Source organism: Pezoporus occidentalis, unplaced genomic scaffold, assembly GCF_034315485.1.
Source record: "Pezoporus occidentalis ecotype Australia unplaced genomic scaffold, CSIRO_AGI_Poc_V1 ctg115, whole genome shotgun sequence".
Classification (NCBI taxonomy): domain Eukaryota; kingdom Metazoa; phylum Chordata; class Aves; order Psittaciformes; family Psittacidae; genus Pezoporus; species Pezoporus occidentalis.
Window position 1 is genome coordinate 887,825 of NW_026912940.1, and position 24,862 is coordinate 912,686.

A 24,862-nucleotide genomic window follows, 5' to 3' on the forward strand; every position below is an offset into this window, starting at 1 on the left:
GACACCAACAGCTGGTAAGAAGTTTCTCATCCTTACTGTTCAAGTGTCTTTTACTGATATTTATGTCACCTCTTAAGCCTCCTGTGGATGAGGAAATAGTCTGTGTGGGTCGAGTGTTTGCTTCATATTCAGCAGGAGACAAAAGCAAGCATGAGAGACAGTGAGAAAGTCTGTTGTCTGACTCCTAGAAACCAGAGCTAGGAGGATTGCGGGGAACCCTCTTTTAACCCCAGACTCAGGTGAAAAGGTCACTGGGAAGAGAGTTCATCCACTCAGTCAGTGAGGAATGAAACAGAGGGCGGTAACATTTATGTATATAAAATGCAACTATTTTAAAGGATCCGGAGAAACAGTTGGCTTGAAGCACCACAAATTTGAATTGTAGGAATGGCTGTCCTCCACAGGGAAAGGTAGTCCCCCTAGGCTGACTGGGCCATATCATCCTGTTAAGGAACCACTTAAACAGGAGCTAGAGGTAACCAGGCATGTCTGTGTGAAGGTGGGAGGGATCCTTGCACACACGTAGCTCTACCAAGCAGAACAAGGACACTTCTTTCTGCCTCCTCTCCACATTCCCTAATCAAGATTGAAGACTGACTTCTCTGTGCTGACAGCCCCTTTGCTTTGAAGAGAAGGTTACTAAGACAAAAAGTGCAGGTATTACACGAGGTGCATGAGAACTGAAACTGTACCTCCCTTCTCCTAGGTATGGCAATGGGCTGGCAGCAGGTCTCTTCTGCTGGGGAGACTGCAGGATCATGTGAAGCCTTAGTTGTATGAGAAAGAAGTCAGCAGGTCCTGCTGAGACTGGGAGCCTCTGGGTCCTGGCTCACCCAGGGTAGCTGGGTCCCACCTAATACTGGAACTGCAGGATCCCCTGGAATCCCTGGTCACTTCTGTGGTTGGCCATGTTCTGTGTTGGGGGTCTTCCAGCTCCCAGCTTGCCTTAAGCCTGTTTAGGGATCTCATAAATAGCCCTGTTTCTCAGGTCCTCAGGAAACAATTTTAAATCAAAAGAGCATATAAGTGCATGCATGCGTGCTTTTTCTGGCTGTACGGCTTTGACTGTCTCATTTTTTGCTCTTGTGAGACCTCACTTGGAGTATTGTGTGCAGTTCTGGTGTCCTCAACATAAAAAGGACATGGAACTGTTGGAACAAGTCCAGAGGAGGGCCACGAGGATGATCAGGGGACTGGAGCACCTCCCATATGAAGATAGGCTGAGAAAGTTGGGGCTGTTAGGCTGGAGAACACAAGGCTGCATGGAGACCTCATAGGAGCCTTCCAGTATCTGAAGCGGGGCTATGGGGGTGCTGAGGATGGATTCTTCATTAGGGACTATAGTGATAGGACAAGGGGTAATGGGTTAAAACTTGAACAGGGGAAGTTTAGATTGGATATAAGGAAGAAGTTCTTTCCTGTAAGGGTGGTGAGGCACTGGAATGGGTTGCCCAGGGAAGTTGTTAATGCTCCACCCCTGGCGGTGTTCAAGGCCAGGTTGAACAGAGCCTTGGGTGACATGGTTTAGTGTGAGGTGTCCCTGCCCATGGCAGGGGGGTTGGAACTTGATAAGGTCCTTTCCAACCCTAATTATTCTATGATTCTATGATTCGATGACTGGGATAAAGAATCTGTATATTCCTTCATGAATGTACATTAAACTAGACAGTCCACTTCTTAGAAAGGAGGGCAGTAGCACATTACTCCCTCACAGAATATTGAATGAAAAGCATCAAAACACTCCCAAACAGCCAAAAATATTAATTTTCCTCCCCAAAGGCAAATTATGTCTGTGGCAAAGAGAGGCAAATGCTGTATTTTGGAGCCAGCAGTGGTCTTGCAGCAGGCAGGTCTTTGTGCCTTTGAGCTCTGAGGAGCACAAAGTGGGATCAAGTGATTCCTTCAATCTGCCACTCAAAACCATTGTAGACTTGTCCCTTCTTGTGAGACAGTGATTGACCCCAGATCTGGCTGCCGCACACAAGGAGTTCTCCATCCTCACTGCAGAGTGTGAGGCAGTGGACATGGAAGGACATGTGGAACACAGCTGTGCAGGGGGACATTGACCTTTTGTGTTTCCAGTGAACACAGTTCTCAGTGTGTGTGCCTGTGTGTACAGGTATGTACACAAACACAGAGACTCATATTTATATGTGTGTATATATGCATATATACATACATATATGTCTCACACACAAACATAAACCTCTTCTTAAACTCTTCCCTTGAAAGTATTAATTTTTTATGAGGGATTTTCCTCCCTTACTGGTCTCCCAGTTTTTAGAGCTGCTCCTCCAAGTGCTAGCAACCACAGAGTAGACTTCTTTTCACACCCCTCAGCTTTAAGAGATGTTTATAATTCTGTAAAGCAGAACCCGTGTCTGCGTAATTCTGTCTTCTTCCTCACCTTCCCAAATTCTGCTCAAGGATGGGTAAAGTGCAGTCACCTACCTAACTGTTCCTCAGTGTGGGAGCCTGGGTCTATCAGAGATTTCAACTCAGTGCTCTGCACTAAGTAACTCTTCAGCTGTGTCATCATCATCCGGATTTCTTGTAGCATCTCTGTGCTGGAGCTCTGCTTTGCCATCATCTCTAAACTGTACACTCTGTAGTCCTGCACCAGGTTGCCAAAGTACGAGTCCTTGTCCTGTGCTAGCTCCACAATCTTCTTCTGCAGCTTCCTGTCACTAGACAAAAAGACTGTGAAGACATTAGACAGGCTGACAAAGGACAGCCTGTTCTTGGCCTTGTCCAAGATCATGGAGCGTGTCTTTTTACCAGATGAACTACTCGGCATCTCCAGGTCATCCTCTGTGCTGCTGGTGGAGTAGGAGTCTGGTTCAGATGCTGACATCTGAGCCACAGTGCTGCCTCCTGGGCCTTCCAGGGAGGAGTGAGCATCTTTCAGTTCAGCTGAGTTGACGGATTTGCGGCTATGTCCCAGCTCAGTCTTGATGTGTGTGCAAGTGGCACCACCTGACACTGTAGCAGAGCTGCTCTTGCACAAATCCTGCACAATGGCCATGGTTGTGGCTATCTCTGCCACTGTTCTTTGCTTTAACTGGCAGGAGCTGGGGACCCTCGGTACCTGGGAAAGCCTCTTCCTTCTTGGTGGTGGGATAGGCGGTGACTTTCCTATGGCATTGCTTTGAATCCCAGGCATGTCCTTCATCTCTGCAGGTTCAGGCTTTGTCTCCTGAAACTGTGATACAGCCGCCTCAGGAACTTCCCCAGGCATTTCTACAGCCTTTTTGCACAGTGACCTTTTATCTCTGCTCTCTGTACTCGCATGTGGTTTTTCTTCTGTCCATTCCCCTTTCAGCGTTTCACAACTTCCAGGGATTCCCACACAGCTCTCCTCTGAGGTCCTCTCAGACAGCTGCTTCCGTGGGGGGACAGAGGGCTGGGAGCCCTTCTTGGGGCTCGCTGCCAAAGGTTCACTGACTGAGCAGCTCTGCTTCTCTTCTTCTTTATTGTCACCGCCTTCAATTCTCATTTCCTTCATGGTCTTTTCTAGTGGCTGAAGGAGCAGCTCGTTTTCTTCACAGGCAGTGGTGGGATCCTGCAGGGGCTTCAGAGATTTCTGAATGAGAGCATGAGAAGGTGGAGGCGGAGGGGGGCGGCGGGGAGACCTCCTTTCAGTGAGCATGGTGGCATGGGGGAGATCAGCACTCACAGCACGGCTTTTAGGAGAAGGTACATCTGGTGAAAAAGGATTACTGTACTCTTCTATAAAAATAGGATTCACGAACCACAGCCTGTCATTTCCTATTGACAGCTCAATTTCACATGAGCAGTGGTTTGTGCTGCTTGCAAAACACTGGGTAGATTTTAAACTGTCTGTCTGAGCAGTGCTGAAAGCAGAGTGTTTTGCAGGGTGGGATAACTCCTCTCTTCTTCTGTGGTTTAAGGAGGAATCCCAGAAATCTGTCAAAAAAAAAAAAAATGCTCTGAGAGAATTTTAGCTGCTAAAAGCATGTATAAGTCCTACTTTTTGTTAAAAGAAATGGTACAAAAGCTTTCACACCTCTGCACAAAACAATGTGAAGAAAGGGTTGCCTGTTTTATGTGTGTGAGATCCTTCAAATGAGGGGACAAGCTCAGAAGCTTCACCAGAAACCTCTTTTTTGCCAGTTTTAGGATATTTACCTAGTGAGAACTGTTAATGCTATGCAGCCTATGCAGTGTGAGCAGGAAGGTGCAAGTAACAAATGCAAATGACTGTAAAAGAGGGTCTATGGCTTGTTCAGTGATCACTGTCCTCTAAATGCAAATAGCTCTGGATACCTGAGATGAGGGTGTGAAGCCCCCAGGTGACTTCCTGTCCCCCTATTTCTGACTGTGGGAAGGTGCAGGGCTGAGATATATAGCCTGGATCCAATGTACACCAGGGGCACGAGAGACATCAGATGAAGATGACACAGAAAGCTCATGTGTCAGTTTGTCTATAAAGAGGTCTGCTACTGTTTTGCAGTACAACCAGTCCAGAAACATATGATTTTAAATACCTTCCACAGGTTAAAATTATCATTAAAGTCTGTAGCTCTGGATGGCAATTATCCATAGCCATGACACTGCTTGCCTGCAGGTGTAAGAGAGGAAAGATGGTGCAAAAGACTGTGTACACAGGAATGTTGTGTACACAGGAATGTTGTATGCTGAAGGATTAAAGAATAGTTAAGCACTCCAGTGCCATCAGCTGTGACTGGAAAAAGAAGATGCAAGTAGTCATTTCTGTATGTCACAAACCTCTCACTAGAATATCTTTGAATAGCTCATTTAAAAATTTACAAAGCACTTGTTTATATTTTGAATAGATTCAGCATCAAATATGAACTTCTTCCCTTTCCCTGAGATGAGTTTTTAAACCTGCTTGCCTTACCAGCGTGATTGCTTTCTATCACTTTTAGATCTGCTAATCCAGGGTCCACTACTCGAAGTGTCAGGAAACAGGATCCTGCAAACTCCATATGTTCTGACCAAGGAAAAGGGTATAAACCTCTGAGGGTATTCCCTGGGTGAGGACTGATGCCCACAGATTTAGGGACAAGGGGAAGATGGGAAATCCTGGAAATACAAGGATGCAGGTAACTAAATAACTATTTCAGCATGCTTGGTCCCTGGACACAAAGATGACACTGATGGCACATTCTTCTGGGTGGACACAGGACGCAAATGGGGCTGCCACACACCACATGAACCATGCCCTCTGCTTGGTTCCAAACCTGTCTCACTGCAAAAATACTACTTGCTGGGTCAAGAGGGGATGGATCGGGCTGCACATGTGTGGGATGATCCTCAGTGATGAGCACATGGTGCAGATCTCAGGAGAGTGCCTTTAGCTGCCAGGACTCCATTCTCCTGTTGGCTGCACAGTGTAGCCACAGACCATCACAGGGAAGGCGGACAGGGCTGAGCTGGCCAGAGCTCTAGGCAGTGCCTGCCTGTGCTTTTTCCTAAAAACTAGCATCCCAGAAAAGCTCAAAGGGTCTTCCAGTTAGGGAGGTCATAGCCGAACTCAGAGAAAAAGAACTCTCGGTTAAAGCCAATGCAGAACTCAGGGGTGAAATACATCAGATAAAATCTCTGCCTTGCCTACTGCATCTCCAAAGGCCGGCCACTTCTTCCTGTTTTGCTCCCCGGTGCAGTTGTGATTTTTGGTGACTTCCTGCCTGCAGCCAGCTCCCCACCATTGCTGGAAAAGCCATCTTTTTTCAGCTGCTGCCATGACTTGCTCTCTGCAGGACTCTGCCTTGGCCCTTGGTGCCCTGATTCCATTGCTGGCCTTGCCTCCCTCTGCCAGCAATGTGGTCCCCAGGGTCACAGCCAGCTGTCCCAGGGAGAGGGACTATTCCCTTCCCTGCAGTGGGTGCACATACTGCAGGCAGGGCAGGACAGGCAGGGTAACTCCTCACTGCCCTCCTGCTCCCTCTAACCAAGCATTTCCATAACACAGACACAGAGTAAGCCATGCACAGGTGAACTAAAAGAATGTTCATTCCCATCAGGTTAAAATTGCCAATTTAGCTTTCTGTAGCCTAGGCTAGTGTCCATGGCTAATTCAGCTTTATAAGCATGTCAGCAGGTTTTCGTTCTTTTTTCAGGGAGGCTAAGGTTAGAACAGGTTTATTCCCTAATTTCCTACTATGAGAGGGAAGAGAACAAAGAAGCTTAAAATAAAACTGTTGCCAGGAACAACAGCACTCTTGACAACAGAATTCTGGTGCAGACATGCAGTTGCAACTGCACATAATAGCATCACACTGCTAACCCCCTCATGTCTGAGACTGTGTGGGGTAAAATTTCCTTTAAAAAGGAAACTGTAGTCCAACTCTACTGGGTATCAGAACTCCAATTCTACTGTCCTGTATGCAGGACTGTGGAAGTTGCTTGTTTAAGTCTGAAAATAGTCTGTGGAGCTTCGTGGGCTGAGGAAATTGTGAGTAAACCAATCTACAAAAAGGAAGTTGGTTATTTTTCTCAGTAGTGATCAGGATAAGACACTGTGGTGAAAATGTAATGCTCCACTCAGACTGTGAAGGACCAGATGAGGTGGTCATACCAAGGGTTACATAGCTGCTTCAGAGAGGGTGTTTCTCAATGCAGCCACACTGTTTCATACAGCAGGAAAGGCAGTTTGGTTATCTCCCATTGCTATCCTGGCTCTTCCCTTAGCTTATACTGTGGGAGGGATAATTAAGCAGTTCTTTGAGACTTGGTATGTGTTCTTTGTGCAATAGTAATTCTTCTGCTAAAATGCCTTTTATACCAGCAAGGTCAGGACCAGAGGGCTTGCAGTACATCCTCTTTGACAATATACGTAACAGCCAGATAATTTGTGGGACAAGCCAGCTTGTTGGTAGACATCTTACTTCTATCCCCTCAAAAAAACATATCACTTTGAAATAAATAAAAGCAACCTACCAATTTCAAACAATGCTAGCTTTCCTTTGGGAGTGCCACTTCAGGCAGCACTTACTGTTTGTCTACTCATTCGTACCCGTGAAATTTTGCTCCAGGAAGCAGTAAACAGTATCACACATTACTTCAGCCTGTTTGACTTTACTGAGACAGGGTGGGACTCCAAGAAACTAGCATCAGTTCCCAGGAAATCTTTACAGAACAGCATGTTTTCTTCTGTTGTCAGAAATTTTCCTGGCATGCAATGTACTGTGATAAGCAAACCTCCAAGCATCACCAGTGTACAGGAGGAAAGAAAGAAGACTACAACCAACATTGCTTTGGTTCTTGTGCTTTAGTTAATCCTTCCATTCAAAAGCTGTTGGAGACTGTTACCTGAGTCAGGATCAATTCTAATGGCTTAAATTAGGGTGGCGGATGGAGAATTATGACACACTTCTTACATTTTAGTCCAAAGTTTTACACTTTTAACTGAAATTAATAGTAAGTTTGTATCTTGCTATCTCAACTTGCAAAATACTTTTCTTTAAGCAGTAAGTTCTGGCTAGACACCCGTACTCAAGGACGCTTTGACAAACAGGAACATATTCAAAATAGAGGATGCTGAAAGTGTTAGAGGTAAATTGTTAATCAAATTTAACAAAGCTTCTTGAACTGAAACCAGCAGGGTTTTCCCATGGCTTCTGGGAGGTATAATGCAGAAGATCCAAAAATAGATCCTTAAATCCTCATGGTACTTTAGTGAGTATCTCTAAGTGAGCTAAATTCAGCTTTCACCATTGTTTGGCTGTTTTCAACAGCTGAGAAAAGACTGAAAAGCAAGCTAGTGTGAGAGTGGCTAACCGTAATACCTGTCTCAAGCAGAGTGTGTTAAATAGGAAGGAACAGGAAGGTGACCTCCTTTAGTTAAAAGAGCTGCATTTCCAACTCTGTAACTTTACACAACTGAGCTAAAATTTGCTCGTTTGGTGTTGTCACTAAAAATAACATTCCTTTTTTATCTAATTAGTGCGAGGTGAGAGAACATGCTGGGACACTACAGAGTCCTCTACCAATTAGAAATCCTGCAAGAGAAAATAGAAATATCAAAATTCAAAAATGTCACTTCCATCAGCATTGCCCCCACACATCAGAAGGGGAAATTGCAAAGCTGTTTTTCTTTTTTCTTATACTTAGATGCCAACTACTTCCAGTTTATGTAAGTTATCATGGGAGGCTGTGCCGTGCTTCAGTTGCTGAAAGCCCCAGCTTACACAGTGAAACTATAGGTCCCACCCATGCACAAAAGTCCCAGTGGAAGTTTTTGTCCAAAGGGGCAAGCGGCAGCTTTCAGTGTGCTTCTATAAACATAAAGATCGTGAACATCTTCTCTCTTGCATTCAGGCCTCCTCATCTATTCTGAAGACAGCAGTTCATCTATCCTCCAGTTATGAAGCACCATGGTTCTCACAAGTCTGAGTGAAATTCTGGTTGCTTTGAGGGACTTACCTATCCCCAGACTAGAGATAATTTCAAGGTCTTGAAAGCTACTGGCTTCTAATATTGCTTGTGGTAGCTTCAGGGTGAAGGGCAGCAAATCTCTGTAAAAAGAAACACAGTGAAAAAAACAATGAAAGAATAAACCACACAATTGCTAGGAACCCCAGATTTTACTGTTGGTTCTAGTGATTGAACCACAATTTCAGCCTTCCCTGCAAAGTCCTGGATATTGTCATGGGAAGATCTCATGGCCTGTAAGGCATCATGGACGTTGTGCCAGCCTGGGTTGCTCTGATTTCACTAGATATCACCAGCTCCTGTGGTGATGCTTCATGCCATGCCACTGGCTTAATGATGGGGTCTTGGCTTCCTCCTCTGAAAACAGCAGGAACACCTCTCACCTCAGAGGAAGCCACAAGGGTTGAAATACCTTCCCATGAAAACTGAGATGTGAAAATGGTAATTACTGTAATAAGAAAAGCCATTCTTTCTGGTGTGGAGGGGCTCTGCAGTCCTTTTTTTTCCTGTTTACCCCTCTCTCCCTGCCCTGCTTCCTCTTTTAAAAATCAGTGTAAGTATAAAGCATGAGGACATGGCAAGACACAGTGAGGTTATGAAAGGGAGATCCCTCCTGGGGAAAGGTAGCCCCTGTGTGAAGTGACAGACAATGATGAAATCCTGCATGACACTGAGAAAATACATACACTCTTCTACTCTCACTCTCAGATTTTTGACTGCTTGGTTTATGGAAAGATTCTGTATTTTTACTGGAAAAAAAAAAAAAAAAGAAAAAAGATGCAGTTTCTCAGAGGTCGTTAGCTGGGTTTCACACACCCTAAGTTTCAAATAATTAATTGGAGCTCTTGGGCTGACATTGAATTGTTCATGTTTGCCTCTTGCCTAATGACAGTCTGCTAACGCTGTTCCTATGTCAATTCCCATTCTAACGATGACTAGAAAAAACAAACCAATAGTCCCTAAAAGGCAGCAAGTAATAGTGCAGGATCATTTTACACATTAAGAAGTTTAACAAAATGCTCTGCAAGATGCAGGAAATTGTTTTAGAAACATCTGGCCTTGTGAGTAGGTGTTATCTGCTACACAAACAAGCATCCCAAACATGCGCATGACTGCAGACCTGAGGAGGACCAATTTATGACAGATAAATGCACGGCTGCTACTTTTGCTCTTATTAACAGATCCATGTCTTACTGATGTACTGTGTAGTCCATGAGTTCTCTGCGCACCACTGAGCACCCTGTTGTCACATTGTTTGACATAAACTGATGTGATCAGTTATCACATCAGTAGTATTACTTTGTCATGGCAAATATGAGGTTTAAAAGAGGAAGAGAGTCCAGGGACATTCTGCTTGCTTTGTTTGTTACTGTTCTTACTGTTATATTTGCTATATGCACCAGTAGTTCCTTTTTTTTCTTTCTTTTTTTTTTTTTCAGTAGAAAAATACATCTAAAAATCAGGAAACACTGAGACATTAGCTTAATAGAAAAAAATCTGGTTTTATTCATAGGGCAGCAGCCTACAGGCAAGCCACAAAGTCACCTGTTATCTACAGGTGTTATTTTGGTGATCTAAGGTAATCAAGCCAGGCCAGACTTTCTTTTGAGAAGAGCCTGTCAGCCCTGATAAGCTGTTTCCAGCTCTCTATAAATGACTGTTTATTACAGCCCTGAGAACAGGCCTTTCCACACAACATCACGGAGACCTCCTACAAGCTGCCAGTAAATGATAGGTGAATGCTTAAGCAGCTTTTTTATTTCCTGCTTCTCTCAGAAAATGATTCCCTATTTTCCTTGTTTTTGACAGAGACCTGAAAAATCACATGAACCACCTGCGGGAAAGCAGAAGTGAGCATATTTTCCCTCCCACTGGCCATTGACTTGAAATGCTCTATTCTTGTTTGCATTTGGGCTCTTCTTCGCTTTGGTAACACAGAAACCTTTATATGGGTCCAAGGGTTCATTTAAGCCCATTCTGTAGGGTCTATACACATCTAGATGGCTGTCTTGTCATTGAAGAGGGTGAAACAGAGTCCCTTGTGTTTGTGTAGGAGTCCTGGCCCAGCAGCACTGAACTCAGTTGGCTGCAGCAGCAGCCCTCAATATAGTGCAAATAGTACTGTCTGGGTAAGCTGTGGCACACTGGATCATACCATAGATAGACTGTTCCTGCTATGTGACCCAACTGAGTCACTAACAAGGCTGCCTGGTAAACATATCCCGAATCTGCTTTTACCTCTTAAATGGAAGCAACTACTTTAAGAGTCATCTAAGTTTATACAGGGGAGGCCAAAAGTTTACATCCAACTCAAAACCAGGCCTGCTGCGGCAGAAGTAGGATAAGGAGGTTGCGGAAGTATTGCTGCAATGTGCTTGGCACAAACACAGATCAGAGGAGACACAAGGGTTTAATTACACAGAGGGACTCATCAGCTGCTGATCAGACTTTGCTCTAATGAAAATGAAGGTCTGTCCTGCATCTGTGGCCGTTAGGTTCGGTATTTCTGCACTGAACAAACAAGCAAGGTCTCTTCCTTACTGCTTTGTTGTATTTTAAAATTTTGGCTAAAGAAATAAATCGTTTCAGGAGTACCCTCCTTGACAGATTCCTCACAGGTGACTAAGTGCTCTGAGCCTCCCACAGCCAACAGTCCATTCGTAGATTTACTAATGAGCTGCCAAGTATGCATGGATGCTAAAGCTGCTTTAAGTAAGAGATAGTTAATCCAGGCCCCATTTTCCTCCCTGCCCTCCTAGCCCCAGTCCTGTGCCTCAGTCCTTTGTGGGTGCAGCACTATAGACCTTCCTCAGACAAAGACTGCAGCTTCAGGGACATCATGATTATGATGTGCCTGGCTAGAAACTGAGTGATCTGTCCCTGTTGTAGATAGCAGCACCTGAAATACCTCCTCATCTGGCAGGTTAGAGGAGATAGGAAGAAACAGAGGGGGCTCTGCTGTGGCTGGATACTGGGGAAAGGCACTCCAGAGGGCAGAATGAAGCTGCCTTTCCATGGAAGCAATGAATCCAACTCACCTACTGACACAGTAGAAGGCAACCAGTTTGAAGAGGTCCTCAAATACAAGGACAGATCCTTCCAGGTACAGGACTGATAAAAAATAAAAAAAGACAGTCAGCAACTCTTTTCTTTGAGCTATACAGTAAAAAAGGTGGTGGGTTTGGCTCGCATACCTTGTATTCTGTGATTGTCCAGTATTTGCATGGACTAATATGAAGAAGCATAAAGAATTGGCTTCAGAAGGCCACAGTGAGAATCTCTGGGGAAACACTGGAGAAGAAATGTCTTAGCCTAGCTCTCTGAACGGTTAGCTCAAGATATCAGACTGTTGTGACAGTAACAGATACAATAGGAAGAAAAAAAAACAGGTCACAGCTAAAGAGTTCTTCATAACAAGCCCATCTGTCTCTAAGGGTGTGCATATCTGTAATACATATGGGGCTGACCTTGTGACTCTCCATGCTGGAATCTGGTTTGGTCTGGATGGACAAAGTGCTTTGAAGAAAAAGAAAAAAATAGAAATCACTGTCTTATTACTATGTGTGTGGGCTCTGACCTGGGTCCCACAGACAGCATGAACACAGCCTATTTGTATCTCCCCTGTCTTCTCCCTTCATTGTGTTATATAGCAACAGCACTTTCCTTTAAGTGGCAAAATACAATCTACACCACATTGCAGAGTTCTTCAAGATGACCTCCTTTATAACAGCATGTTATGGTATTATGTAGCCCAAACCTCACATGTTATTATAAAGGTTTTGGTTGGTAAGCTAGAAAAAAATTCACTAGCTGGTGGAGAAAATTTCACATTGATCAGTAACCCAAGGCAGAGAGAAAGAGATGGTTCTGCAGGAGAAGTGTCCATCTTTGCTTTAGCTTTATAGTCTCACAAATTGTCTGTGCCTTTATGTACAGAACACACCATCACAGAGATGACAAGTTTAAGGAAATCTGCAGTGGGTTCTGGTGGTGGAAAACTGGATTCCCCAGAGCTGCCTGTTCCTGCCAGAGGAGCACACTGGAAGTTCTCGAGGAGCAGCACTGGCTCACACCACATAGCTGTGCCTGCAGCTGCTCTGTATCTTCCTTCACTCTGTTTTCTAGGCCACACACAGTTCAGAGCTGTGGACATGAAGCTCAGCTACTGTGATTCAGCTTCGTGGTCTGCCATGATTCACCCACAGCTCTGTGAAATGTGTCCAGCTCCTTGCCTTGCCTGCCTGGTTGTTAGCTCCCCTACAAAGAAGGGCCTCCAGCACCTGTGGGACGAAGACATCCTCCTGGCTCTCCTCTCTCTTGGCTACATGTACTGGCTCTTGCTCTCAAGCCAGCAGAGAATCCCACTGGAAGGAAATGTTCAAGCTTGTCTATGGTTCATCTTCACAGTTCAGTCCCCAAACAAGGCATCTCCTTCTTTTACTTCTTGCTTTGTCCTAGCCCAGGCAGTCAGGTTGCTGTTTTGGCCTGAGCACACCAATATAAGCATTTTTTAAAGAGGCAAAGGACATGTAATTCTCAGAAGTCATTCCTAACATTAGTTTGTGTTGGATAAGCACAAACAGATCAACCATAGTGTGCGTGCTGATACCAGACTGCAACATGGAATTTAAAACATATTTGAAGCAAAACAATTCCTTTCTCATTTTTCTTCCACAGCTGGAAAAATACATGTTTGGCAAGTTTTTTCTTTTTCCATAATATGAATCATGTTTCAGTCAGGGATTTTCATTAAACATCTACAATGACCAATTTCTATAGTTTGAAATCAATCTGCTTTGCAGCTCTGACACAGGAAACCAAAATAAAGACAAAACCCAGTGCTGTTCCACAGAATGAATCAAATGCCAAGAGTCTGAACTTGCTTGAATCTCCAATAATTAACTAAAGCCCTTTGTGCAGACAACAGTTTTAAGGACTTCTTTTCTGTTAGGAGCCACATGTGGCATTCCGGGTTGCAGGTGTGCATAAGAGCAGGCTGCACCTGCACATGTTTGCATACATGAGCAGATCACTTGGATTGGGAGTAATGATTGTTTCTGTGCCAGGAAGCTCTGTCATTTGGGAGGCTGAATTTTAGAAAAAAGGACATGAGTTCAAGCCCCTCAGTGTCAGGAGTGTCCACATAGAAGTGCCTTTTCACCCTATAGCTACTTCGCCTCCCATATAAATAGTTAACTAGCATAAACTACCACAAATCAACAGCAAGGATATAGCTAAAGCAGTTTAGGTACAAAACCTGCTGGAGCTTAAGGACAGGAGTTTTCAGCAGGTGGTGTATGGAAACTGGACTGCCCCTGGTCTGCTCTGAGAGGTCACAGTAGGTAACAAAATCAAGCATATTTGTCAGCAAGCTGGAATTCATCCTTGGCAGTGTTCAAGGCGAGGTAGAATGGTGCTTTGAGCAACCTGGTCTAGTTTGAGGTGTCCCTGCCTATGGCAGGGGGTTGGAACTGGATGATCTTAAGGTATTTTCCAACCCTAACTATTCTGTGATTCTTTAAAGAGACCCACAGCTGTGCTGGGACATTTTTAGGTGGCCTGAAAGCAAGAATAGAAAAACACTGGCTTAGATGGATCATTACTGAAGGTACTAGCAGCATTGGGACCAATACTCTGCCCAAAATTTATTTTGAACAGTGACAGTGTCAAGCAGCCCGTGTAGGGCTACAACAGCCACTTGGATCTGCTCCCAGCACAGCACCCATGGGGAAAGCCTTGCAATATCCTGTGGGTAATGTCTTCCTTGGGAGAAACTGCAACACTTTTTCCTTAACCTGTTTTTAGCTAGTCACCTGCTGACTGCCAGTAAGCATCGCTGACAAGCAGAGCTTCCTGGCTGCCTTGTTCTTGGGTGGGATATTTCTGATTCTTGGGAGGATGCAGCAAAGAGCAAGTTTGTACAGCTAAAAGAGTTCTGCTGAGTGCTGGGGACAATATATCCCTTCCCCAGTGCCAATATTGCCCCCAAAGCACCCTGCTCTAAGGAGAGAGCCAGGAAGCGTTGCTTTTCTCTGGCTGTGGAGGCACTGTGGGTAGCTGGGGACATTTCACTGACATGAGCACTGCTGCTCAGGGAGGGATCATGATGTTGCCATTTATAAGAACTTATGACTTGTGCAAAAGCTACAAGCAGGCACTTTTCTGCCAGACTACTGTAATCCTGCTGAAAACTGCAGAGACAAAATTCACCTTTTCCGGGCTCATAAAACTACACCCAGGGCACCTGAAGAGCAAGGAAATCGCTACATCTCACCAGAACAGTGGCAGGATGTTAAGAATATTATCAAAAGCAATATCAAAATCTATCAAAATGTATCAGGCTGGGCTCTGAGAGCCAAACATATTGCCACAGCATACTGAGTTTTACTTGGTATTTATAAGCCCACAGAAAAAAGTCACCTTCAGGAAAAAAAAAGAAGAAATGTGTAGAGCAATGGGCAGTTTTGAACAGTCTGAAACAAAGATATCAGAAGTAATTGAAAAGATGTTCTGGGTGATGGGAGTGTTAGTAACACAAATCAGTGGTTCATTGTGGACCATACTCTGTATTGTGTCCTTCGTGCAACTCCATAAAGGAAGAAGACACAGACAAGTTATAAAATATTTATAATTTTCCTTTTACTATGCCAATGTGCTCTGAAGAGTATCATCTTTAGGCACTGACTACAATCTGTCTTCATATTTACTTTACTCTTTAGATCTCCCCATCATTTCTCCACCCAGATGCTGATGTTGTTGAGTCACACTGTCCCTGAGTATTCTGATTCTTCCCACAGAATTGTGTTTTCTAGTCCCATTGTTCTGGTCACATGGACAAACCACCCCAGTTTCCATCTTCTTACTGCTTACATAGGCTCATGGGACCCAATTACTTCAGCTTCTTCTTCTCTGATGGTGCTGTTGGTCTTATTCACTGTTTTTGATATCTGTGTAATCCTTCAGAGACATCTGAATTCAAAGATATGAACCCCTTACTCTGCAGCAGTTGTGTTGACAGAGGACTACTGAGAGCACAACTGTCCTCTGAAGTTCTGCTTGGATGTGCCTGAGATGCTCTTAATCTTTCCAGATCTGGCAAACTGTGAGATTTGTCACCATGGGTGCATTAATTCCACTTTTCTATTTCTATTTTAAGATTTAAGATTATAACTCCACATTCTCCTAAGCAGATCTCTTATTGGCATTTCCATCCTTTGATATAAGTCCTTGCACTGACCTTTGCAGTAAGCACCGCTAGCCAGCTTTGTTGCTGTTCTGCTAACCTCAGTCCTTTACTTGCTATGCAAGTGGGATCACTCCAAAGCAGAGATTATTGACTTTCCTAGTTCTGGATGCTGACATTCCTAGCTGTTGCACAGGCCAGGTTAGCAGTCTTCTGCCCCTGCAGAATGAGGCCCAGGTATTGTAATAGAGGACTGCATTGACTACTGTACCCCTGGTGTGGAGGCTGTTGAGTTTATCATGACACACTTGACAAACCCGCCATACTTTGCAGAGATGTGTGAAAGCGTGATGTAATTCCTTCAGGTTATTGCTTCAGTTCCCTGAGCACATGCAAATCTCCTTTGGGCCCTTATTCATGCCCTAGGCTGGTGGCGGTATTAAGAGAAAGAGCTGGCTAGAAGGAAATTTAGGTTACGTTGCTAGAAGTCCTTAGGGTGTTTACAGTGTCTTTCAGCAACAGAAAGAGCAACAGCTCTGTTTATTTGGAAGTTCCTATTACCTGTCCTAATGTTTCATATATTACTTTTTTATGACCTTCTGGATGGTAACGTAGGACTTTCAAGTGCCTTGTTCTTGTCAAATACTGTCACTGTTTATCTGTTTTCTCAAGGCCTTTTTATTTCTCCTGTAATCTGATGCTTCTGCTTCTTCCATCTGATGTCCAAGCTGCAGTTGCCTTTCAGTTGCACAATTTTAGACCATCTTGGGCAATGCAGGTCTGTTTTGTCTTTTCTTTCCTAGTGATTCTTTAATGAAACTGTCAGTTGTTTCTGTTTTTTATCCTTCAGCAAGGGCAAAAACTTCCCTAGTTTAGACTTCTGCCAAAGACTTCTGTTGAGCATCCAGCTCATGCTTTCTCACAGGATTTCAATTTTATGGCTTCCTATGGAGTTTAATCTTTCTGGCAATGATGAAAAAATCACTGCTGGTGGCAGTTCCTGGGAAATTGAAACTAATGAATTACAAAAGTGACAAGGTGTTAATGAGCTTGGTTCTAGAGTGTAAGAGAAATCTATTTTTAAATGGTGTTTTCCACAATATTTAATTATATTGTGCAGAACAAAATTAATGTCATTAAAGAAGATGCAAAACATGGGCTTTTGCACTCTTCTCAGCCTAGGTTTGATTGGAGGGGACACTCAGTAGACTTAACTGTTCCCCTGGGCATCCTGCATATCTCCTGGTACCAAGAAAAAGGCCATCCTCACATCTAACAGTCTCAGGAGTCTTGGCTGTTCCACCGTACTTTGGCTCATCCATATTCACCCAAGCAGATGGGCAGCACCTTGCTGTTCACTTAGATTTTATGCCTTTAGTTCAGCGTAAAATCCTGCTGCCACCTGGTCTCACTGCCTCTGCTGCAGGATGCTTGAGCAGAAGTGTGTTAGTCATTTTGCTGCTGTTTCCTCTTTACTGAAATTAGTGTTTCAGCAGGGACTGAGAGGGTGGCTCTCAAGGGTACCTGATGCCCAGCTAACTCAGCTGAAAGAGAAGTGTCACAGCTCCTCAGTGCTTTCCTTACAGGTATCCATGTGAACAGTCGTGGGAGGCCTGTCGCCACTCAGTCATTTCAGGGAATAAGAGCAGAGGACAGTCTGGAGAATGGCTGCTCAGTTTCAAAGCGCTTGCCTTCCTTGTTGGATCCTCACTCTGCAATCTCCTTTTCACTGCTCGAATAAACACCTTAAAGCCTGTAGAAATTCCATACCTGGTTTGCACAGAAGCTGGAAGATCCAGGACTTCTTCCCAGGACTAGATGGCAACATGAGGTTTAGCTGGAGTTTTAGATGTTTCCACACAGGGTCTGTTTTTTTTTTTCTCTCACACAGTAGGAATGAGGGAGAAAACATGGCTTTTCTGAAATACTGAGGACAAAGAGGTCTCACAAAGGACACCAAGAGAGTAGGGTGACATGTTCAATTGGTGTGGTCTCTGCTGTAAGCAGTTGAGCACTGTGGGATCCTCACTGGAGAACTCACTTTCACAGGTAATTTGGCGTCTACCCATACATTACAATGGCAGTACAAGATTGATTCTGCCCAGCAGAGTGGTTCAAACTGTCAGGTCTGACAAGACAAACTAAATATCTTTGCAAATTGCTCTCAGAAGGCAAATTTCTCTGTCAAAAGTTTATGAAGTATTCAATGCTTTCAGATATATAAAGGGTCTCCCCTGTGCCTCACGTATCACGAAATTATACTATGATTTGAAATTCTGGGGGTTTAGCTCTTAGCAACAATTTCCAGATCATATAGATAGCTCGAAGAATCAATCCTTATGTGAAAAATAATATGTGCTAGTACATATGTGCTATATATAAATATATAATATATGCCAATATATGATTGATGGCCTGGCTTCATGAGTGAAGATTTGGGAAGGGCTTTAACCACGCTTACTACAAGCACGATGACCAAGGCATGTGGGATAGGCAAATCTGGTTGGAAAAAAGGCTGCTTAGGCAATCAGGAAGTTTCCGACCAGGACTCTCAAACTCCTGGGGCAATCTCAAGGGACCCATGCCCTGATCCGCCCGCATGCAAGGTTGGATCTGCAGCTTCCAATGCACCTTATCACCTGCCATTTCAACCCTCACCTGTCCATACAGACAAGTGAGAGTAAGCCCTTCCAGCCTGTGCAGTGGATTTTTTAGGTGAGGGACAGCTTTTGCAGAACTGGCCCCACCCTTTACACCTGAGGTTTAACTACCACAGCCTAACGAGCTAGGATGGTGACAGCAAAGTCCTCATGATCTTTCTGGATTTTGGGGTTTTAAGTAGGAGGTGTCAGAAAAGTTACCACAGGGATAACTGGCTTGTGGCAGCCAAGCATTCATAGCGACATCATTTTTTGATCCTTTGATGTCGGCTCTTCCTATCATTGTGAAGCAGAATTCACCAAGCATTGGATTGTTCACCCACTAATAGGGAACGATGCCAATATATAAATATATGCTATCATCCTGATGTTTTTTATCAAGAGCATTTTTTTTCCATTTACTTTGAAAAGTTTATGTCTCTGGCTATGAGATACATCATGAAATACCAGAGAATCAAGGTTAATCATATAGAAAAAGGAAGCTTTCTGAGCATTTTAAGGGAAGACATTTGGTACCCAGAACCACATTCTGTGTGGGAGACTTCCAGGAAGAAAGATGACACTTTCCAAAGGTGAGTGATGACAAGGACTAACCCACTTGGAAATGGCAGATGTCAATAGGGTGGGCAATAGAAACTAAAAATGATATTTCTTCTTCCAAGAGACTGTAATTCCACCTAGTTGCCAACCTGGTGGAAGGTGTTCTGATTCCCACTCTTCAGCATGGGGTAGATTGCACTCTCACTGCCTTTGAGGGTCCTACTCAAGGGTCAAAGTGTGAGGTTCTTGCTGCCCTCATTTTACTTTGAGCAGCAGCTTATTTATCTCATTTACAAAGCTAAACTCTTGTTTATTAAGCTCTTTAAAATCTTCAGATATCAAACACTGTCCAAAGGCAATAATAATAATTTGTCCTAGTTTAGCCACTGAGACAAAGGCACTGGTATTATGGGTACTGATTTAGAATAGCCATTTTAAAACTGGTAAGCTTTTGGGGTTATGTTGAAGGTACTAAGCAGAGTAGGGTAAGACAATATTATCCCAGAACAGCATGCATAGTCTCTAGCTCTGATTACACACAGATTTTGCATTATGCCTCTTGAGACTGAAAAATAAGGCCAAAAAAAAAAAAAAGCCAAAGTGAGGATTAACAAAGCTGACAAGACCTTGAGGGCTTCCTTTCAAAAAGCTTTCTCTACAATCCCATCAGTTTAGAGCCTAAAGTAAAAATTAAAACATTTGCATGGAGAGAGGGCAGTAATTCTTCAGGATGAGTGTTTAAAAAAAGAAAAAGAAGAAAACCTCACCCGCTATAAGCAACCAGAATGTTTCCAAAACAACTTGTAAACCACACACAAACGCAGCACCGTTACCTCTTGAAAAAGCAGCTGTACAGCTGCCTCACGTTTTGGAAGTGGTTTATGTTTTAAAATAAGCAGTGTGCCAAAGTGATGTGGAACTCACTCAAATGAGCAGGACTTGGTGAGGCTTTCTGCTTTCCTTGGGTTTGTCTACATGTAAAAGAGAAATTATGAACTTGCACAACAGGTTATAAAATATCCCCTAAGCCCTCAGTCTCTGCTCTTGCCAAACGAAGACCTTGGGCTCCTATTTCAGAGTAGTCACCTGAATGGGAACTCCTTGATACTAACTCAATTTTCAGGGTTAATAACAATGGGGATAATGGAGAACTCATCCTTGGCAGGCAGACTGAGCTTAGGAAGATGTCCCCATCCTCTGGGGGCTAAAAATCATTTAGTTTCTATCTCCAATCAAACCAGACACTAGACCAGACAATGATAACATCTCCTGTGCCCTTATAACAGCCTACACAGAGCTGGCCTTTGGTCTTGCGCTGCCTGTGAAGGCAGATGAGATCCAGCAGAAAACTGCAGCAAAACAGCACTCCTTGGGCTGGAGGCCAGGAATGGGGCAGAGATGCCTGATTATCCTATGCCATGGGGCAGACTTGCTCAGTGGTAGGTTTTTCATGCCAAGAAGGTGTGTAGGTGATGGTAGACATGTCTCACTAATGAGAAACATACATAAACAGGGAAAATTAGCCCAGGCTGAGCCTGGGTGATGCAGGGAGATTGTTATCTGTGTCTGAGCGAGGCTTATCTGATGATAACCGGGGTAGCTGTACATCTTCAGAGCAGTCGCAGAGACACACCATCAGTGGCAACAGGAACCGCATTAAAAGTTAACATTCATCAGTCTACTCTCCTTAATAGTACGGTGTCTGTTGCACTGAACAGGAGTAATTTACTACATGAAAACAGGATACTAGCCTGCATACCCAGAGGCCTCCTTATAAGCAATTAAACAGCTTAAAATTTGAACCTCAAGGTTAACTATATATTCACTTTTTCCAGCCTCTTCTGCTGAAAATACACAAAGTTTTATTCATTGGCTGGTTAATACTTACAAGAAGTAGTCTTGGACAAGTTCTGCTGCTGAAATGTCTGATTTGCTTGATTGAGATGGAATCAACCGGTTTTGGTGAAAGAGGGATCTTCTCGCCCAGGGGTTTTGATAACTCTGTTACTTTTTTTCCAGCACATTTATGCTTTTTTTTTCAGGCTAGTCAGACCCAGAGCTGACAACAGTTTCTTACTTTGCCTCAATCACACACTCCATCACACAAGGAGAAAGGAAAATATTCCTCTGAAGTAAATGGGGAAAACTGGCTTCCCTCACAGTATGACAGCAGAGTTGCCTGTCAGGCTATATAGAAAGCATACAAAAAAGTCTGAATAGCAGTGTTGGTACCTCAGGACTGAACAAAGTCAAATGCTTGGTAGGCAAAGGGTCTCGCTGCAGCCCAGTGAATACAGTGCTGGTTGGAAGCTGGGCTTGTTGAGAGCTGGTATGCAACTGACTGAGCCCCTCCAGCAACCTGTGCCTCAGCTCTCAGTCTACAAAATGGGTGCAACAACACCGACTTCTTTGGGAAAATTCATTTGAATTCAGCTTAGCAGGGAGGGGAAGGGGCAGCTCACAATGCTCTGCCTTGAGGAGGTTGATTGCAGCTTCCTCTCATCACACCACAAGGCAGCTCTGCTGGGCTCTGGGCAGCCTCCTTTCGGCTTGGCCCAGAGCATCTTGGAGTCTCATGCAGTCATCCAGCATTACATGATGTGACCCCATCCTTGGCTGCCTACTGACCATCTCCACCCAATTTCCAGACCTCTGTCTCCAGTTTGCCACCCACCCTTCCCAAAGTCACCAGCTGCCCCTCCACCCCCACGTCAATTTCTTTTCTTTTCCAGACTTAATTTCACACAACCCGGCACACGGTAGCACCTCTACAGAAGCATTCCCACACCACACTGCCCTGCTTTCACATCCCCATGACCGCACTAATCACTTCTTCCCAACCACAACCTGCATGAGGAAGAGGAAGACAAGGACCAGAGGGCATAAGGTCATGGACACATGTGGACAGCAGATGACGGATGGCGAGAGCACTTCTCGTGACATCAGTGTCAGCATGAAGTTACAACCTGAGCTCACCTAAAATCTGGCTCCAGCCTCTCCTGGGGACACTGCCCACACCCTTTTCCATCTACTTGTGCTCATGAGGCTGCAGTACCTAACTACTAGTTACTGATAGTTTTGCCTTATATATATATGTGTGTGTGTGTGTGTGTGTGTGTGTGTATATTCAGCAAAACCATATTCTATAGTGAACCTGAAGCTGAAGATGCCTAGTGACCTTCCTGTCTGGTAGACTTTCAGGGCAGTTCATTAGGTGGTTGCCAAGGCAGTCCCATCTTTGTTTGCTTTACTGCTGAATAGTAGCATAGGGTATAAAAAAACAAACCAACAAACAAAACTTGATCTTTTCACTCTGTAATGTCAGGTTTAGCCTCACATCTATTCAGAGAAAATCAGAACTATAGCCCTACCCTGCTTTTCATGCTGGGTTTCCACTCAAGGAAGCCAACCATTTCAGTTAAAGTGACCATTTTAAAAAGAACTATGCTACCATTACAGTGATAATAGAAGTAAACAAATGTACTTTCTGATGGGCCCTCTGATGAGCCAGATGTTTTCTCAAGAGATATTTGACTTGGGAAGGATGGGATGTACATTTACTCCAGGAAGTCCTTTTAGCACCTGTGCAAAACCAGGCCAGGAGCCTTGCAGTGCTATTAACTCTACATGATGAAGTCTACCTTAGCCTGCAGCAAGTTCAGCTCTGCAATATGCCAAGGGGGCATATAACTGCATCTATAGGGCCTCTATCAGGATGTCTTCTCTAGCCCAAACCCCTGCTCAAAGCAGGGTCACCCATCAGGTCAAACCAACTTGCTCAAGGCTTCACCCAGCCTTGTCTTGAAAACCTCCTGTGAAAATCAGCAAGTGATACACAAAAATAAATGGCTTCATCTTAGAAGTCAGCATCATGAATACCAGCACATGCTTCAGTTCATTCACTTTAGCTATGAAATGAAAGAGCCCATGTTTCTGACATCAATCAGGATCACAGATTTCCACCGTTTCCATCTCCATTCCAGTTTAGAAGTAATCCACAATAAATGCAATTAATATTAATTTTAGGAATGGGAGATTGTCTTCCTATAGGTTGTTTTCCAGTATCTTTTATTTTCTGAGTCTTTAAAAAATGTTAAAGATTTTCAGATTTTTCTCTGCAATTGTGAGGGTTATTTCTTTTTCTAGGGAAAAAAAAAAAATTCAAAAATTCTATCCTCACTCTGCTTCCTGGTTCCAGCAGGCAGGATGTTAGCGAAAACACTCGCAAAACCCAGGAAGTTTTGCAAGAGCTGCCAACACTCCCACAAAAATATTCATACCCAAAGATCATCTGCTCAACTGGTCATTCTCCTTAAAGGAGCTAAATTGTGAGTAGGCTGAAGTAACTGAACTATTCTTCCATTTTTTCCCATGACCTCATCCATGAAATACCTCAGTGCAGTTCATGTGGGAATATACCACTTGACCATCCATGTTAGCGCTGAGGACTCTGTTCTCCAATTTGTTACCAGCCTCAGCAACACATATCAAAAGAAATGTTAACAAAGAAAACAGGGAAATGTGCCATAATGGACCATATCTGGCCATAATGCCCAAGGTGCCAGCAGATCACAATAGAGAAGTCCATTACCAGGGCAGGGGGGTTGGAACTAGATGATCTTAAGGTCCTTTCCAACCCTAACCATTCTATGATTCTATGACTATCAGCATCTAAAGGTTCAGGAAATCCATTATCAGCATCTACTGAGATGTTTCTAGTCAATCTGCTTCCTTTTCCCTACCTTGTGCTCACCTGGGGGGTGCTCTCACATAGAGCTCGGACCTACTGACCAATGCAGGGAAACAGGCAGGAATTTGTAACCCTTGCATCTCAGCTCTGCCATCCTGCCAGTAGTGCTCACAGCCCTCATCACAGACTGGCTGGGCTGTAAAGACCAGGGCTTTCAGCAGCTTTGCTTAGAGTTAAGCCTGCAAGCGTGAACAAAGTCCATCCCCATGTTACTCTAATGCCCTCTGTAAATATGCTGCAGCCTGATTACTGTTGTTTAATTACCATCTGTTACTGCTACAGGACAGTCAGAATGACTGTACATGCCCTTTTCATCCTGTGCAAATGGCATTAGTCTAGAATAAAAAACTTTTTTTTTTTTGTTTCTATTTTTCCCCATATGTGATTGGGAAAGAGGAATGGAAGTGGATAAGTGGCTGAAGTAACTTGGTAATGATGGACAGAGCTAGGTTAAGCTTTCTTTTACATCATTAGACTGCACCTATTTAGGATTATTAAGGCAAGAAAGTAGACTGTGAAATCTTAGCCCTTAAGTAATCTCTTCCTTTTTCTGACTGATTTCATCCTTCCTAAATTCCAGAGCAGGCAAAGTTTTAGTTTAAATCTCAGAATTTTCCTATAATAAAAAACCATAACCAAGCCACAGACAAGGCTTCACTACAAACCCCTCTTTCAGCGATGCTCTCATTGATTTTAGGGGTTTAACTCAGGCTATGCCCGGCACATTGGAAGAGATTTTTCTGAACATCTATGCCTGGTGGCAGGTTATCCCACGTGGGTACAGTTTAAATAAGGAACAGGGACAGCAACTCCACAACTTGGGCTCGTGTGGACTGCCTCAGGAAAATAAACCTCCAAGTGAACAAAGCCAGCCACAGCAACAGGGGTGACAGGAGGCAGAAGCATGATTACTAGAGTGGGTATCTGTGGCAGGATCAGGCCAGCCTCAAAACCCTTAGGACATGAGCGTGAGGATTTCCTGATTTGACAATCAATTCCATAGTTATTTCTGTGAAGATTTCTAGTAATATGAGTATGTTCTTTATTCTGTGCAATTGCAGATGCTTCTCCTGTTCAGCATCATTCTGAATATTCTGAAAGGAATCACATCCTCTTTTTTTGGTACAGAAGAGTTTGGAAAACAACTACTACACATTCTGCATGAAAGCATATGTGCAAGACTTCTGAGAAGTATATGGTCAACTCATGTCTCATAAAATCATAGCATGGTTTCATAAAATCAAATTATTTCCAGCTACAATTCAAAAGACTTCTAATGTGTAAGAGGAAGCATAACACTCAGTATATGGC

The 24,862-nt window shown here is 43.8% G+C and overlaps 1 protein-coding gene across 5 annotated transcripts in view; it reads right to left on the reverse strand.

Moving 5' to 3' along the window:
* The window catches only part of RIN3 (Ras and Rab interactor 3), a 65,039-nt gene that overhangs the window by 16,010 nt on the left and 24,167 nt on the right, over nucleotides 1-24,862 (reverse strand). For 4 of the 5 annotated variants that reach the window (XR_009968354.1, XR_009968350.1, XM_062637926.1 and 1 more), the window contains 3 exons: nucleotides 11,457-11,529; nucleotides 8,410-8,501; nucleotides 2,452-3,927 (listed from right to left, as the gene is read on the reverse strand). Coding sequence is in view for 3 of the 5 variants with exons in the window: in XM_062637926.1 (XP_062493910.1) it covers nucleotides 2,452-3,927; nucleotides 8,410-8,501; nucleotides 11,457-11,529 (1,641 nt within the window). In the remaining 2 variants the exon portion in view is untranslated. The remainder of the gene's footprint in view (nucleotides 1-2,451; nucleotides 3,928-8,409; nucleotides 8,502-11,456; nucleotides 11,530-24,862) is intronic. The other variant, XM_062637934.1, reaches the window with a different exon arrangement.